Source organism: Triplophysa dalaica, chromosome 10, assembly GCF_015846415.1.
Source record: "Triplophysa dalaica isolate WHDGS20190420 chromosome 10, ASM1584641v1, whole genome shotgun sequence".
Lineage (NCBI taxonomy): Eukaryota > Metazoa > Chordata > Actinopteri > Cypriniformes > Nemacheilidae > Triplophysa > Triplophysa dalaica.
This window is the reverse complement of record NC_079551.1, coordinates 9,781,769-9,798,645: the sequence shown is the minus strand read 5'-3', so window position 1 is coordinate 9,798,645 and position 16,877 is coordinate 9,781,769. Positions and strand designations below refer to the sequence as shown.

Below are 16,877 nucleotides of genomic sequence, written 5' to 3'. Positions count from 1 at the left end.
ATCTGGCAACCCGTCTGTTTCATAGTCGCTGAGCATTTGCTGCCGCTGCTGGTGCTGGGCGTGGCCTAATACCACATTTACCATATGTCCAAATATTGTTTAAAGCATGTTCTCTGATGAAAGTTTAGGTGAAGTTGAAAATTTGCTGTATTACGACCACCATTAAATTAAGCCATGTAAGTTGGGGCGCTTTTTACTTTTTTGTGTGGGGTTCTTTAAAGGAGCACTTCGCCCCCAAAAATGTAAATTCTGTCTCAAATTGTTCCCAATCTGTATGAATGTATTTGTTCAGATCCTAGACTATAAAATGTGGACGTAGTGTCCGTGACTTCACACGTAGGTTTCTGAGGAGCTTTTTTGAAGCTTAAGTGGGCGGAGCCAACTGTCTCCATTTTAGCAGCGTGTCACTCCCTGATAATTGAAAATGGGCAAGAGGTGGAACGTGGTTGGAGCCGAGCTGCCTGGTTCCTGAAACCATTTGTGACTCAAGTGGCCACGCACCTAATTTGCGGTTTAAGTCTCTTCCATGATGGCTTCATGAGAGAGATCGGAAGGTTGCTGCTTGGTTTAGATGAACACAGAGGAAGATATTTGGAAGAATATTTGTAACCAAACAGTTCTTGGCCAACATTGGCTAACATGTACACTATAACAAAGACTCGTAAATGTAGGTCTATACATTTGATTGGACTTTTTATGGAATTTCTAATAAACGTCATCGTTAATCAAAGCGCCGGTTCCCCCTCATAAATTCTTCATGATTGAAGCCCTTTTCTTTTGCTGTGTTGGAGACGTGAAGGCAGTTTATGGCATTCAACGTATAAAACCCTACTCATCAAACCACAGGCTGTTTGAAGTCCATATAATTAAAGCTCAGTGCTTATGTTTCAGCTTAATTATCATTAGCTTCTAATTGTAATGGTCCGCTTGCTAAATTTAGCATGAAAACAGCAGCTTAGCTAAAAATTTATGCCGCATGACATGGTTCTTTTGAGTTCTAACAAAAACCAGTCTGCTTTCCAAAAATTGGTATGCCTCCTAATTTCATATTTTACTTTATTGGATGGGTCATGGTAGGTGATGTGGTGATGTATTACATCGGCCAATTCCGTTTCACCTTACTCAGAATAGTTCCACCGCAGAGGAACGCACAGCTTGTCGGTGTGGCTGCGCCGTGCGCTCACTCGTCCGTGAATCACACAGCTCTTTAACCTCAATAGCAGCGGATGGGTCAAGGTCAGAGGTCAATAATGTACAACACCATTTAGAGCATCAACCTTGGTAAAGCTAGTCTATATTTATTCTGCCCAACGATGGAGACAACCCTCCCCAGGCGGTCACACCAGGGGTTTGCGGTTCTCCTGTAAATGTCACGCTGACGAGATTAATGTAGCACCATTAAGACCCCCATTAATCACCAACGAGCGCCAGGTCTACATCTACCTGTTAGCCGCAACACCCCCTACACAGATGAACCGGCATGATGGATCTTAATGACCCTTAATGGTGTTGGGTAAGAGATGGTTTTATAGACTGTTTTTATTCAAACGCTATCTCTTAATATCTCATTATTACAAGTTTGGTTTCATTGACACGTTGGATTATTTATGTCTGAGGGGATACGTAGTGGACTGTCAGGTTAGGTTTTGGGTGGTTCTCACGTTGGGCAAGTAGTTGATTAGGATTTTGGTGCATGTGGGTGTGGGTGTGAAGTTGTCAAGACGTGCTGTTGCAATGTCAGTCGTGAGGAGTATTAAGTGTAGCAAAGCCATGAGAGTACGAAATTGTTGTTTTATTTGCTGTGTATTGTTCTGCCTTTTATTAATTTCAAATGAAAGAGAATTTGTTTGTAAAAACCAGAGTTTTGTAATCAGATTTATTTTATTAACACTAACGTAAAAATAAGCTTGACTTTTTTATCAACATTTACTGCATAGATATAAATAACTAGATGCAACATAAGCATCTGTTTCTATTATCTGCTATAGGCCCACGTAAATCGTCCGCCATATAGGAGCGGTTGGAGCTGGTCCGTTAACACTCAGGATCAAGCTTACTGTGTATGATTATAAAAAAATATTTATTGTTGTGTAAACTCAAACAATATATCTGCTGCACTAAAATATGACAACAACGAAAGGTTATCCCATTTTTCAGAAATTTTAATCCCTGTGTTTTTCACAGCCATGGCTGCGCATTTTAGTGTTTGTGTGTTCTAGTAAACTGTGAGTGAAGTCAGTGGACCGCTCCAAGATGGCAATCACGTCTTGCTTTGCGTCGGGTGATTCTTGGACTCCACGTCGTGTATTTAAATCCTTTAATGCACAGCTAGCCGTGGGTTATTCCTTATTTAAAATAATTTTAATCAGCTTTTATTTTAGTTACATTTTTGAGCAATCTTGTTATGTGTTTGTCATTTTAATGTTTTTATAAAAATATGTTACTTTTATATTTTAGAATATTTTTATTTGCTGTTGGTGTTTCAGGACGGGCCCTTTATATTTTTCTCCAGACTGTGTTATGGAGCACAATAGATAGAAAAAAGGAAGTTGAACTTTCATTTGCCTTATCAATAAATTTCCTGTTTCGCTTGGTGATATGTAGCATAACAGAAGGTAAAAAAAGTAGATAAATGCAATTACATTTTGACATTTTACTGCTCCCTATTAAAATGGATGCTATTCAAGAAAAGTCCAGCGAGTCTCTTTTCTAACAAATAGGTGCTTGAAACCTTTTTCTTATCTATTTGGCAATACAACCTCACAAGGTACCCAGATTCAACGTCAAAGTCAAGTAAACCCTCATTACCTTTCAGACGTTCTGTGTGCCGTACAGAACCAAATCACTATTAATCTCAACCTCCTACTTCAAACGTAATAAAGCCGGTGTTTTATCACGCCACGGCAATGTGACTCTTCAACCGAGGTCGCGTCTCTGCGATTTCATCTCTTCCAACCCACCCTTGATCTTTCTTTGCATGGGAAATGGCGTATTAATAAGATGCCTGGGAAATGGGAGCGCGACACCATCGTAACCAAAGTCAACAAATAAGCCAGGGTGAAATCGGTGGTATTTATTCTGTCCACGTGCGGCCCTGTGACTGTAGATAGAGGGAAAGAAATCGCACTTGGGAGGGAATCAGACTGTGGATATGCATCGCGTAAGCTAACTAATGTGATTGTTTGCTGCTAATCACTTTAGGGGTCACTTTTGGAAGGGGAAATGTTTCTTTCACAGGCAATACATCAAGTAGAGTCTGTTAATGTTGTGAGGAAGACAGCGGGGAAGAAAGCCGCAGGGAATCGTATGTCTCCTGTGTTATGGTGGCCAAACGCTTGAGGTGCCCTTGAATAGAGCAAGTGTGATTTCCCCAGGGGGTCTGTTGTAGGCCCAGTTTACAGTTTGATCCTTGAAGGATACTGTATATGGAGCCGTGCTGATGTTTAGTTCTAATGCTCTTATGATACTTTTCAACTTCGACATCCTACTAATTTGCTAAAGCTAAGGTTTTGCTTGGCAACAAAGGCAGATCAGATGCTGGGTGCTTTCGCATGCTCCGCAAGATGCTTTTTATATCGAGAAGATCAGGGCTCTGGCCTTCACAGCAGTGGATGATGAATCATCCATTTTAATTGATCTTTTAGCTAAACAAAGTTGTTTTTGTGGAAAGGTTGAAAAGCGTCATGCAAGCCTTGAAACTCCGTTTCATTGCTGTCATGTTTGGTTAAAGGGGCTTAATGTTATCCAGGTGTCCATTTATTCTACCTGTACGTGATTCCAATCCTCTTCTGCAGAACACAAAAATTTATATTTTAAAGAATGTTGGTGACCAGACAACATTGGCCCCCATTGACTTCTGTTGTATGGCCACAGAACCATATCATCGTTTGCGTTGCACAGAAGAAAGAAACATGTTTTGAACGAAAAAAGAGGTTTGACGTGAGTCTGGTCAGGATTTAAGAGCACTACAGAGTAAGTGAGGAAGATACTGTCCACTTCTCCAAAGTGTGTCCTGATCATGAGCATGTGTGCACACAGACAGCTGTCCAAACCAGGAATTATTACATTTCAGATAGGTATCCCTTCATCACTGCCCGGGCATCACGCCAGCAGGACAAGACAGCTTGCTTTAGTCTCGTCTCCCTTCATTCTGAGTTACTCAGAGCAACCAAAAGCAACAGATCAGTGTATAACACAAACAGTTGCAGTCTTTGAAGTCGATTGCCCAATAAATTTGGTTTGTTTGCGATAAAGCGTAGCTAAGACTGCTTTACAGAGTTAATATTTGTATCACTTTGCCACATTCATAGCATATTGTTATTTATGTTGCATAGCACCGTTCTGTTATAGTTTACATATTAGACTGTGTTTTCCGCTAATGAAAGGATGGCAGTAAATGGTTTGATTTAAAGGAATAGTTCATGCAGATATAAAAATTCTGTCATCACATATTCGCCCTCATATTGTTCGAAACTTGTGTGACTCTTTCGTCTGTGCAAATCAAACGAAGATATTTAATAAAATGTCTCAGTGGTTTAGATTTCCATTCATTGGAAGTCAATTGGGGCCATTGTGTTTGGTCACAAGTATAAAAAATATCTCTTTTGGGGTCTGCAGAAGTAAGAAAGTCATACAGGTTCCCAATAACATGAGGGTGAGTAAATGTTGAAATATGTTTTATTTTTGTCTGAAATATCCCTTAATAACCTTCAGTAGGTAAACCATTATTAAGGGTTCTGTCAATTTTGTTGCTACTGAGTTCAATTCTTTTTCTTGAACCTGCTTGATATCTTCTGTGGATTTTGTTGCTTCTGTTAATGAGCTTTAATAGACTCATACATCTTTTGTCATTATAGACCCCATCTGGTTTCACCCTACACCGTGCAGGTTTTTGCGATCTCTTTTTTTGTGCTTTTTAGTGACCCATTTATTAAGCCAAACCTGGTTATGATGCATTCAGGTCACAATGACCCTGAGAGAAATAATCAAGAATGAATGAAGCTCCCTCTGACGGGTCCTATACTGTGAGCAGTCGCTCACTCACATGTACTGTGTCTTTGCATCTACGTGATGGATGCCAACCTTCGCTAAGGTTGAGCTACTCTTGACGGTGTGCTTGTGTGAGTTTATGGGAACATCTTGCTTGTTCGGTCGCCGCCTGATCGCATTCTGATTGGGAGTGTCCTACTCAAATTTCTGTCCGATGTCTTTGGGGAAAATCAATAGTAAAACTTGAAGGTCACTCTGGCGCGTTTCGAAAGAGACGATTGATTGTAATATTCGTATGTGTCGGTTCATACTTGAGGTCAAAGAGGCAGATTGCATTTAGGCCTTGTTATATGCAGATGATATAGATTTCCTCTCTTTTATCTCTTTCTTATAAACGTTTTTATATTCTTTTATATGAAAATTTGTACTTGACTTGTAGTTTGACTTGTTGCAATTTGAACAATGTAATAGTTGTTTGCTTTGTGTAGTAGCTACTTCCTCATGGGATGCTCAAAGTCTCTTTTGTGTTTTCACAGCTCAAGAGCAGCATGCAGAATCTGAATATCCACATCGGCCATGACGCCAATGAGTAAGTGTCTCCATCACACTGTGACCCCTGCATTGACACTGCCCCGATCTCTGACCCCTCTCCTCATTTCCATGCACTCCTGTTAATTTTTTTAACGTTCATTACAGAGGACATGAGGGTAGTGCTTCATTTGAAAGTTTTGTTTCATTTTCTTAAAGCTGCAATTTGAAACGCTTGCCTCTCTGTCTCTCTCTGTTTGAAACATGAAGTTGCATGTTACTTCTCTTTGGATAAAAGCGTCTGACAAATGCGTAAATATAAATGAAAATAGGAAGCGCATTAGAACTTAAAGGGGCCGCGTTATTAAACGTGCTGCTGTTTCTCCTGTCACTAATGTTAATCAAAGAACAAAAGAAAAGAGGAATTCAATGTGATTTTGTAGCTTTAATGAGGATTTTTCTGTATTTCATGTATTTAGCTGGAAAGACTGTAAAGTGTTTGAAAACTTTATTTATTTTCTGTATAATTCTTACCTGTTAGACAGGTAGGAATGGCACACCTATTATAATGGGTTTGATTAATAGAAAAAATAATACATTTAATAAAAACATCAGTTGCAAAGCAAACAATATATGAAAGTTGGCTTTTATTCATAAAATGGTGCTGTTGAAGAAATTTGTTAGATATGTGAAATGATTATAATGTAAAAGTATATTTAAAAACACAAATGCTTTGTGTGATTAGTTTGTTCTTTTTTTTATCGATTGACAGCACTAACATTTAATTTGTTGGCTTTGCAACAAAATAAATAGTGTATGTTTAATTTCACTATACGTGTGCGATTAATTACAGTTAATCATATGAAAAGGGGGCGATTAATCGCGATAAAAAATTTGAATTTAGTGACTGCCCTAGTTAACCCCCATCGAGACGAATAGATAGGAATGCAAATTCAGAAACTATTGTATAGCAATTTAAAAGCTTTGTTAACAGTGCAAGTTTTATTATTAAGCACTATATACCACTCCTCTTAGCTCAGTGCAGTAGTTTTGTTTCATTCTGTCCTGTATTCGCATAGCTTGAGTGGTTTTAAATGTGACTGTTTTAAATAGCAAACTGGTAAGAAGCAGGATCACTCTGTTCTGGTGCCATCGGTGGCCGGCCAGAATTTATTATAGTGTATGGAGACTCTGAAGACTATGACACATGCAGAAACCCTCAGATGAGACAAATGGCATTTCGTGTTGAAATGTCAATGCGGCACGTTCTCTGTGTCATTTATTGAATGGAGGGCTACACGGAATGGACAATGATTTCACATCAGCTGTGGTTTTGTCATCTGTAGACATGTGTTTGCATTCGGAAACCAAGTATATTTTTGCAGAGTTGGAATCGTAAACGTTTTGTAGAATACAGGACACTGTTGTGTTGTTAGTCAATTTTAATTTAAAAAGAAAACTTTGATTGTTATTTCCATGTTTTGTTCCACAAAACCTTTACGACTGTGGAAGACAAAATATTGACTCGCGACTCTAATAATTCGTTAAAATATCATACATCACTATTTGTTGTAATGTCATGTCATAATTTGTTTGTCGGAATAAATGTTACGTTTATATTTTATCAAAAACGTTCACAAAAAAGTTACATTTGGGCAATTCCATGAAAATGTCAACCTTACTGTGAAAAAAAAAGTTTTTTCCAGCAGTCTTTACTATGGACACAACACAGATATTAGTATTTGGTGGTTCAAATACCCATGTGAGATCTCTCTTAACATTTTTTTAAATATTTGTTTTATTTTTAAGTGTAGGTAAGTGCCATTTTCAGGATTTTCACATCCATAACGCTACATATTCCTCATAAATGGACACATGAAAATTAAAATAAAGTAACGATTCAATGTTCTATAAAGAGGCATCCCTTCTCCAATCATTGGGTATTATTGCTTCAGGATTGGGCATTTTATTTTACAGAAATCCTACAAAGTTTGTCGTCTCCCAAAAAACGCATCCTTTTTTGTAACATCCATGTTTGGTTCCCTTATTTAAAATAGAAAATTTGTTCATAGACTGACATTCTTTGATGTTTAGACTCTATCAACAAGGGTTTAGTAAAATATAAACAGACGATTCAATATATTCGTAACAAATTCATTCTCTGAGCATTTTTATGTCACGTCCATGACGCCCATTTGTTGTAATTGAATGGAAAATAACCAGACCATTGTGGAGTTGTTCTTTTTAGATTACATAAATAACAAAAAGGCATACTAGTTTGGAACACTTTTAGAGGATATAAATGAACACAGAATGTGTATTTTCGGGTAAAACGTTAAATTGACCCTCATTAGTAACAGGCTGTGTTCATTTCTAAAGTCTCTTTGCTTATTACGTTCCATCTCACGAAATTTCATGCATAAACAACCACCATTCTACCATATGTTTATAAGCCAACATCATCTTTTATCAAACAAACCTTTCTGTACTTCCATCCAAACAACAAGCGCTCAATCCACACCCAAGCATCTGGTGTTTATTAAACCCGCTTCGTTTTTGCTTTACCCAAGCATACTCCACCACTCTTAAAAAAATATCTCTTCTGCCTCCTCTGACAGCTTCAGATGCGAGCAATCTGGTCAACCTTTCACCAGAAGCTGCGAGGACATGATTAAAAACCACTTACAACGGCCCTCACTTTTGTGCACTTATACTTCCCTATCGCTGCCTCCGATAGACAACCCCAGCAGAACTTGTTTAAGACAGGAATCGCATTAGCAGAAGCTCGGGTGTCGAAAGGGATCCCCGTCATCACCCTCCCCATGCTGCCTCGCTCGCCAGAATCGCTCACAGCTAGACCAATAGCCGCCCCCGCAATCGTACGTCTCTCGCAGGCTTTGAGAAATAGCAGAGAGCCATCGGCGTCTCCGCCGAGAACAGACACCGCCATCCGGTTCCAATCAAATCCGAGCGACAGGTTTCGGTGGAGCTCTGTCTAAGCTCTCCTTTAGTACTTCATTACAATGTACCAGCGTTCAGATGTTAGATATGCTTCTAGGTGTTAAAAGAAATATTAAACCCTCACGCTGATATAATAGAGGTTTTCTGAGGACGGTTACAGGTTGCACACTAACCATGCATGACGTAAACCACAAACCGTGTACTCGAGGACTCCGATGTCCCTCAAGTGCTGTAATTAGAGGTTTGAATAGACGCTTATTAACGTGAAGACCTGAATAAACCATGAAATTAAGAGGGTGGTAGCAGCTCTGTAGTGGCCGTGACCTGATGCCATCTTGTGATCCCACCCTTTTATTAACACATATAAATACAATGTATATGCAAATATTTCCTATGTAATTTTAATAATGTGTTGACATATTTATATATATTATTGATTTAATATATATTATTGATTTAATAAATAGTTTTTCTTATATGTGACCCTGGATCACAAAACCAGTCTGTATGTAGCAAGGTAACATTTTAGGTAAATGCCAAAAATACATTGTATGGGTCAAAATTATTGATTTTTCTTTTATGACCAAAATCATTAGGATATTAGGTAAGATCATATTTTTATGAAGATATTTTGTAAATTTCCTATCCTAAATATATAAAAAATTATTTTTTGTGAGTGGATTGCCTGCTACTGACTATCAACTTCGAATGCCATTTTTTCAATATTTTGATTTTTTATAAAATATTGAATATCAGATTCCAGAGTTTTAAACGGTTGTGTCTGAGCCATTTATTGTCATATCGTAACGACCCATACATCAGTAGAAATCTTTATTTTTCAGCTTTCAGATTATGTAAAAATCTCAATGTCGAAAAATTTACCCATAGGACTGGTTTTGTTGTCTAGGGTCACATATACATACATTTATGTGTTTGTTTTTATAAATACATAATTTATATGCACATTACACAGACATATATCTGGGATATATATATAAATATAGGGAGCGATTAAGACAGTGTATGCTGTTCATTGGGGTGAATGAATGGGATTTCGAATGAGCAGGAAAAAATAAAAAAATTAAAGATAAATTTGACTGATAGAATTTTTTATTTATTTAATTTCTACTGTTATAATAATATTATTGGGATTTTTGTGATCGTGTTATGAAAATCTAACAATGGGACAGCTGTGAGCTGTTTTTAATGAGTATGACAATACATTTTTAATGAAAGTTGTTAATGCGGTCGGTTGGGTTGCATATTTTGTAACCAGTCTTTCAATCCCACTAAATGTTAACAGTGTGTTTTCTTCGATAACTAACATCACAAATAGATTAGAAAAGATACTTGGCCTGATTCACGGTGGTGTTTCTTTCACTGCTTGCTCTTTCACACGAGCCCAGCTGTTCACACACAACCCAACTCACCGGGGAGCAGAAATAACCCCTGGATTTGTGCCGGCGTATCCAAAGCACAGCCCAAACAATAAACTCCATCCACTCTCCATTCATCTCAACTTCCCAAGAAGTGAAGAACTGGTGTGGACCACCCATAATGCCATGATGAGCTTTTACTTTTTTTCTCTGTACTATATGAACAGCTGAAGGATTTCACGCTTACATTAATTATGTCAACATCTACAGACTTTCACTGTAATCCCCAATATTTGCATTTACATGCATCAGCGGTTGCTGTTTATAAGATTTGAATAACTCCCAGCGCTTTGGGAATCACAGTTTTTTGTTGAAGCGACACCCATTAATATATACAGGTAGCGTCTGATATACTTTAGGACGGGGTAATGTCATATCTTGAGCGGGGATAAGCGCACACATTAAGCTCAGCCGGTCTAACAGGTGCTCTGGGTTCACATGTGTATACGACTCAGACGATAATTAAGACTGCCCACCTGTTCAGTGAGGTATGTCCTCCGGCTCTACAGGTGTGGGTATAACCCGGTCGAGGAGATTGGGAAAGCGGCCTTAATTATCCAAGTGTGCATGTGTGAGATTGATGGAAAATGAGTCTTTCCTTCTCACAGAGACTTTTCCTTTTTTCCCTCTTGTGCCTTATTTAGGAAACCAGACAGCATGAAGCAGAAAAACGCCTTCCCGCCTAATTTCATCCACTCACTGGACTCTACTCACATGATGCTGACATCACTGCATTGCTATAGGTGAAGAGACAACTGTTGTCTTACATTACACATCATTTATAAAGGGACAATTCACCCCAAAATTCAGTGTTTTAATATCATATCTTTCCAAACTTGATTTTTGTTTGTTTGTGGAAGAAAAATAAAGTTTTTCTATTTTTAGCTTTTATGTTATTTTTTGTTTACTGCTCTATAAGTTTATTAATATTTTCAATTAGCTTTTTTTTTTTTGCCTTTTTTTTTTTACTTTTTATTGTTTATTTTTATACTGTTCTATAAGTTGTTTACTGTATTTTTGTTAATATTTTGCATAGCTTTTCTTTTTGGTTTACTGCTTATAAGTTCTTTATTTGAGGTCATTGTTTTCTATTAGTTTTCATTTTAATATTTTAGCTTTGATGTTAATTTTTCAGGATTGTTTTTGTGATCTTGTTATTTTATTTTATTATTTATTTATTTTATACTGCTTTGTTGTTTTTTTATTCAGTTTTAGTTTAGTTTTCATTTATTTTTCAGTTTTGAATTTTGCATCCTTAGCTTATTGAACTTATTTTAGTTATTTAGCTTTTTCAGTTGATTGCTGAGACAACATTTCTTTATTTTTTTTTATAATGTTTAGGCAATATTTTACTTAATTTCAAATGTTTTAATAGTTTTAGCTTCAGTAAATAACATTAACCTAACTTTGATCTTTGCTCTCTAATGCAAATTTTGTTGTGTGCATTTTCTTTAATCCTCTCTTTTAAAACCTTGTATGGTATTCTTCAAAATAAGTTATCTAAATATAATATTTACTCTTGTTTTTCATTAACCTGACGTTGTATTTGTGTTGCAGTGCTGGTCTCACATTTATATCTGTCCATGACTGTTACTGGACCCATGCTTTAACTGTGGACATTATGAACAAGGTGAGTAAGGATCACAGCGTTTATTGTGGGATGTATTTAATGCATATTCTTTCAGCAGGAATTGCTGAACGGTTTGACCACATCAGCTTAACTGCCAGATGTTAGCGTGCAGAGTTCACCATATGTTCAAAAACTAACCCTGTCGGCACAGGTTATTTCAGTATTGAATGGCCTCTGATCCTCTCAGTTGAAGCAGTTTTGGGAGAGTTGCCATCAAACAGTTGAGGCTTGATTTAAAAAAATATAAATTTTTATACATATTATTTTTTAATTTAAATAATTCATAAAAATGGGTGAATTTATTTTTTGGAAGAAATACATGGGCAAAAAAATACTGCTTTTCGCTGCTATCCCCTATTTTTTGCCATAAATCATTATTATTAATTACCCTTTATGATTGTCACTGAGTTTTGCAAATATCTAACTAATAAAAAGTGCTTTCAACTTTTACATCACATTAATAATCATTTAAAAGTTCAGTGTTTTTCCATTTCCTGAAACACAGCAAATTTGGACATACAAGGTTTCAGCAACGTTATCACAAATTGTATAATTTAAATATTAATATAAATATACAGTAAATAAAAAATGAAATAATGTGAATGATTATGTTATAGTACCAATAGTTTATGAGACATTAGAACACTTTTAATCACAATTACATTTTGTTATTAGTATTTATTATTATTATTATTATTATATTAGTGTCAAATCCAGCAAAGCCATGCTGACATTGAGGTTGACCAAAAGCTGCTTTCTGGATGTTAACCATATTGTCCAAAAATGTTCCACTTTCAAAATCGTACAGTACGAACTCAACATCATCTATATCCCAAACCATATTCAGCCCCATTCTGTTTGCTCTTTTACTTTTATCTTGTTCCATCCCTTTCAACCCCTGTGAGTGGTCTATTGTCTGCGATTCTTTCCCTGACACCCTGTGACCAAAGACTCCTCTTAAAATGGGACAGTTTGAGAAAGTGAAGGCCCAAAGTCTGAAAGGAGAGGCGAGAGAGAGAGACGCCAATCAAGTCATCATATAAGTACGCAGAATGATTGACTGAGTGCTCTTTGTCCTCCTCAGGTGTGTCGAGAGCAGTTTGTGGCTCTGCATAGTGAACCCATTTTGGACGAGTTGTCCAAGTTTCTTGTGAAGAAGTATTGCAGCAAACCTCCGTAAGTCCCACTTTTGCGTGTTTAACTGTTAAATTGCATTAGTATACATTTTGTCAACACATTTTCTTCCATAAATGCCATAAGTATATAAACTTTACTGCAGTTTACTTGAAAGAAAAATGAAGATGATGTTATGTAAGCCTATTTATTTCAAATCTCACAGCGATGTATCCAAGCCAAAGAAGTTTCAAGAATACTGGAAGATGGCTCAGCTTTTAGCCAAGGTTCCTCAGACAGGTGAGTTAACACATTAACCATCCCATCCTCAGCGGCTCGACCCCGCGTGATTGATAGCTCGGCAGCTTCGGGCTCTTGCGTAACGGCTTCCTGCAAAACTGCACATGTGCTTTAACTGTATGTTCATCAGCGAGAAAGATCTCATTAAACTGATGACAATTAATTCTGTCAACTGATTAATCCAGTTACGTAACGCAGCCCGGGAGGAAACGCACCGGACAACATACATTAGCCGCGAAATGGTACACATCTGTCGCATATGTTGAATCAGCAGAGCCTGAAAAAGTAAACGAAATCTCTTTAGGGAATAAACGTCAGTGTTCTCGATTTTGATCGTGATAATAACAGCTGAGTCAAGAGGATCTATTAGATTCAGGAGTGTTGTTGAAGAAACCCAGAGAAGTCAGACACTCTCTCTGTGTTTTTCCAGGATCCCTTCGTATTATCACCTAATGAAATTGGCTCTCTCAGGGGACAGCTGAAGGCTGTGTGTGTGTGTGTGTGTGTGTGTCCCATAGGCCTGATTTCCGCGGTGTTCTTCAGAACAACGTGACATCTTGTGCCTTGGTGAACGTGCATTAAGACCACCCACAATTCCATTCATGAGTCAGACAGTCATTGCTGAACAGCCTGTTTTGTATCTTTATTTATGTCTACCTTACCCGTCTAGTATTTTAGACGGGTAAGGTAGTTTCCTAATTCATTTTTTCTGGGAGATGAATGGGTTCATGTGATGGAGTTATAGTTAATATTTATTGATTATGGGCTTTTTTATCGATTTAAAACAATGGTTTTATTAAGTAATGCCTAAATGTCACAGTTCAGCACACAGCAACGTAAATCACAGATACGTTCAATTCAGATTTTTCCCCATTGTCGCAAAGCAGCTTTACAGCAAATGCATATTTATTCATGCAGTAGATACATTACAAAAAACTGTATAGAAATAAAGAAAAAATAATAATAATTTTAATCAAATAATGAAATATATGGACGGCTTTAAAGCAACAACATAAACTAACATTGCTGTGCATGTACACTTTTGTGGCCCAAACTTAACTTCCGGTACACATCCCCAATGAGTTTTACAAAATACAACATTTTCATGATTTTGAAGTAAAAGATCAGAGACCCAGTGGTACTTACCATTTTGCATAAACAACCCTGTTCCAGACGCACTTCCTGTTTAAGCTTAGTTTTTTCACATATATAATTACAATATTAAGATATTTGTTTAACATTCTGATTAATTTCTAAATTCTCTGTTGGTTGTGTTTTGTTCTAACGTTGTAGTGTTATGAAGCTAAAACAGGAAGTGCTTCTGGTGTTGTTTATGTCTTACAAATGATGTGTAGAAACTACTTAGTAACATTGCTGCTAAAAATGCATGAATGTCATTCTCATGAATGATGACAAAATAACAAAAATAAACACAAGACAATTCAATCTTTCTTATTTTCCCCTGTAAAGCGCTTTTGGAACGTTCCAAAAGCGCTTAACAAGAGAAAATAAGAAAAACACAAAAAAGGTAAAACACAGCACAGTGCATGGTGTTTATAAAAAAAGCAAGATCATTCTAGTAAATAATATCTAATAATTGCAGTCACCCTGTGATTTATTTAGAATATTATGCATTAAGTAAACGCTTGGCTGAAAAGATTGTCTTTAATCTAGATTTAAATTGGGAGAGTGTGTCTCACCCTCGAATAGTATCGGGAAGGCTATCCAGAGTTTAGGTGGATTTAGTTATTCTAGGTGTCTGGATTTCGATGTTTTTAATATTTTTGCTATATATGGAGAAAAGCAAGGGTCCTAAAACCGATCCCTGAGGTAATCCATACTTTACTTGCGTTAGATTTGATGATTCTCCATTTAAATGACCAATTGATATCTGTCTGATAAGTAAGATCTGAACAATTGTAGTGCCTGTCCCTGAATACCTGTGTAAGCGATCTGTAATATCCTATGGTCTACAGTATCGAACGCAGCCCTAAGAACAAGCAGGACTAGGAGTGAGATGTTATCTTTATCTGACGAAATAAACAGGTCGTTTTAAAAAAAAATGTGTATGTCATTATTTTGTAAGAAAGAGCACAACTGTGTAGACACTACTTTTTCTAGTATTTTAGACGGGTAAGGTAGTTTCCTAGTTCATTGGGGCCTAAGTTTGGTTTCTTGATAAGAGGCTTAATGATGGCCAGCTTAAAGGGTCCTGGGACATGGCCTTGATTAATTGACAAGTCGATAATGTAATAAATGGGCTCAATTCCAACAGGTAGTAACTCTTTTAATAATTTAGTTGGTATGGAGCCTAATTAGCATGTTGTAGGTTAGGATGTTGCAATAAATTTGACGAAATCTTCCTGTTTTATAGGTGAGAAACACTGTAGCTTTTCTTATGGGGCCATCGTTTGTACTTATTCATAGCATAGACTTGGAGGCTGAGTTTTCACAATTTTGTCTCGTATGTTTTCGGTGGAATAAACAGGTCAGGTGATGTCTATTTATTTTGCAACTGTACTAAAAATTTTAAACCTTGCATTGTTTTTGATAGTTTCTATGAGGTTTCGGAGGTACTCGGAACAATGTTGTAATAACATTTTCAAAGGTTTTAACTGGGCATCTGTCTTAGAGGCACTCACCACCTAAATCCATTAATTGACCACCCCCCTGCGATTTCAGTCGATTTTATAATGAGCGCTAAACTTAGCATCTGTTTTCATTGTCACATTTTTTTCTTAAAGTCTAAGTATCTGTGTAATCATGTAATTGCTCTCTCGCAGGTGATTTCAATCTAGAGAAGGTGAAAGAATCCGTGTATTTCTTCAGCTGAGGAGCGTATCGTACGGCTGATGGACAGGTTTCATCAGGAAGCTAAGGGCTCTTCACAGACCTCATCAAAACCGATTGCTGCTTTTCGCTGCGCCGAGAGCGTGCTTGACTGAGATGGGACTGGTTAATATGGTAGAAAAGTATGTATGTGTGTGTACCCGTCTGTCTTGTCATATTCTCTTAAAAACATCACTGCGAAGAAGAGCAAACAGCAGGAGTCGCTCGTGTGGGTGCGTGCATGCGGGGGTCCTTGGCCAGTACGGAGAAAGAATGATCTCTCAGCAGGTCTGTGATCCGCTTCCGAGGGCTAACGCTGGGCTGATTAACCGAACCATCCCGGCTCCCATCGATTTCAAGGCAGCCCATCTGAAAGGTTCTCGCTGACATTTCCAATTGGATAGGATTTACCCCTTGTTCACACATTCACAAGAACTTTTATGATAACAGAGTGCCAACATAATATATGTTTTACACACTGTTGATGGCATACTGTATGTCGAGAACTTTTAAGCACTTAAATGAGTTTTGTAAATAAAGCCTGTTGAATAATTCAATATAAAGGAGGCATGTATTATGAATGAGTGCTTGTCAAAATGTGTCAACATGGCGTTCGTTGAGAATAAAGTCAATATTTTTGTACTACGGTACTGGGAAAGGTTAATTGCTATTTTCGAAACCCAATACATTGCTTCAATAACTCACTCTTGCTCTCAAGTTTTTTTTTCCGGAATTTCTTGTTATTAAAAAGGGGAAAATGAAACAAAACCGATTAACACACTTGAAAACACAAGCGTTAAGACAACGGTTCTGTTCATTGGTTCATATCGCGGGCTGTCTCCATATAAAAGGTTGCTTTAAAACAAAATTACATACTGTAATGAAAACATTGTATCCTTTTTTATTTGGTAAGGACTTGAATATTGACATGCTGAAATATAAAATATATAGAAATTTTAGTTTCATCTGAAGTTATATGAATGGATCCACGTTACAGATAATCTGTCATGTAATGGAGATGAAAATTGTCAAATTGCGTTCTGTACCCTTCATTTGAAGTTCTCATCAGCATCAACCTCCATAACACATAT

At 37.1% G+C, this 16,877-nt stretch overlaps 1 protein-coding gene across 1 annotated transcript in view; it reads left to right on the top strand.

Annotated features, from left to right (window-relative positions):
- Positions 1 to 16,490, top strand: part of polrmt (polymerase (RNA) mitochondrial (DNA directed)) — a 42,183-nt gene extending 25,693 nt beyond the window's left edge. Inside the window, exons 16-21 of the mRNA XM_056758326.1 lie at positions 5,526 to 5,578; positions 10,559 to 10,657; positions 11,472 to 11,544; positions 12,629 to 12,720; positions 12,884 to 12,957; positions 15,741 to 16,490. Coding sequence (XP_056614304.1) covers positions 5,526 to 5,578; positions 10,559 to 10,657; positions 11,472 to 11,544; positions 12,629 to 12,720; positions 12,884 to 12,957; positions 15,741 to 15,790 — 441 coding nt within the window. The 3' untranslated portion in view covers positions 15,791 to 16,490. The remainder of the gene's footprint in view (positions 1 to 5,525; positions 5,579 to 10,558; positions 10,658 to 11,471; positions 11,545 to 12,628; positions 12,721 to 12,883; positions 12,958 to 15,740) is intronic.
- Positions 16,491 to 16,877: the final 387 nt, after the last annotated feature.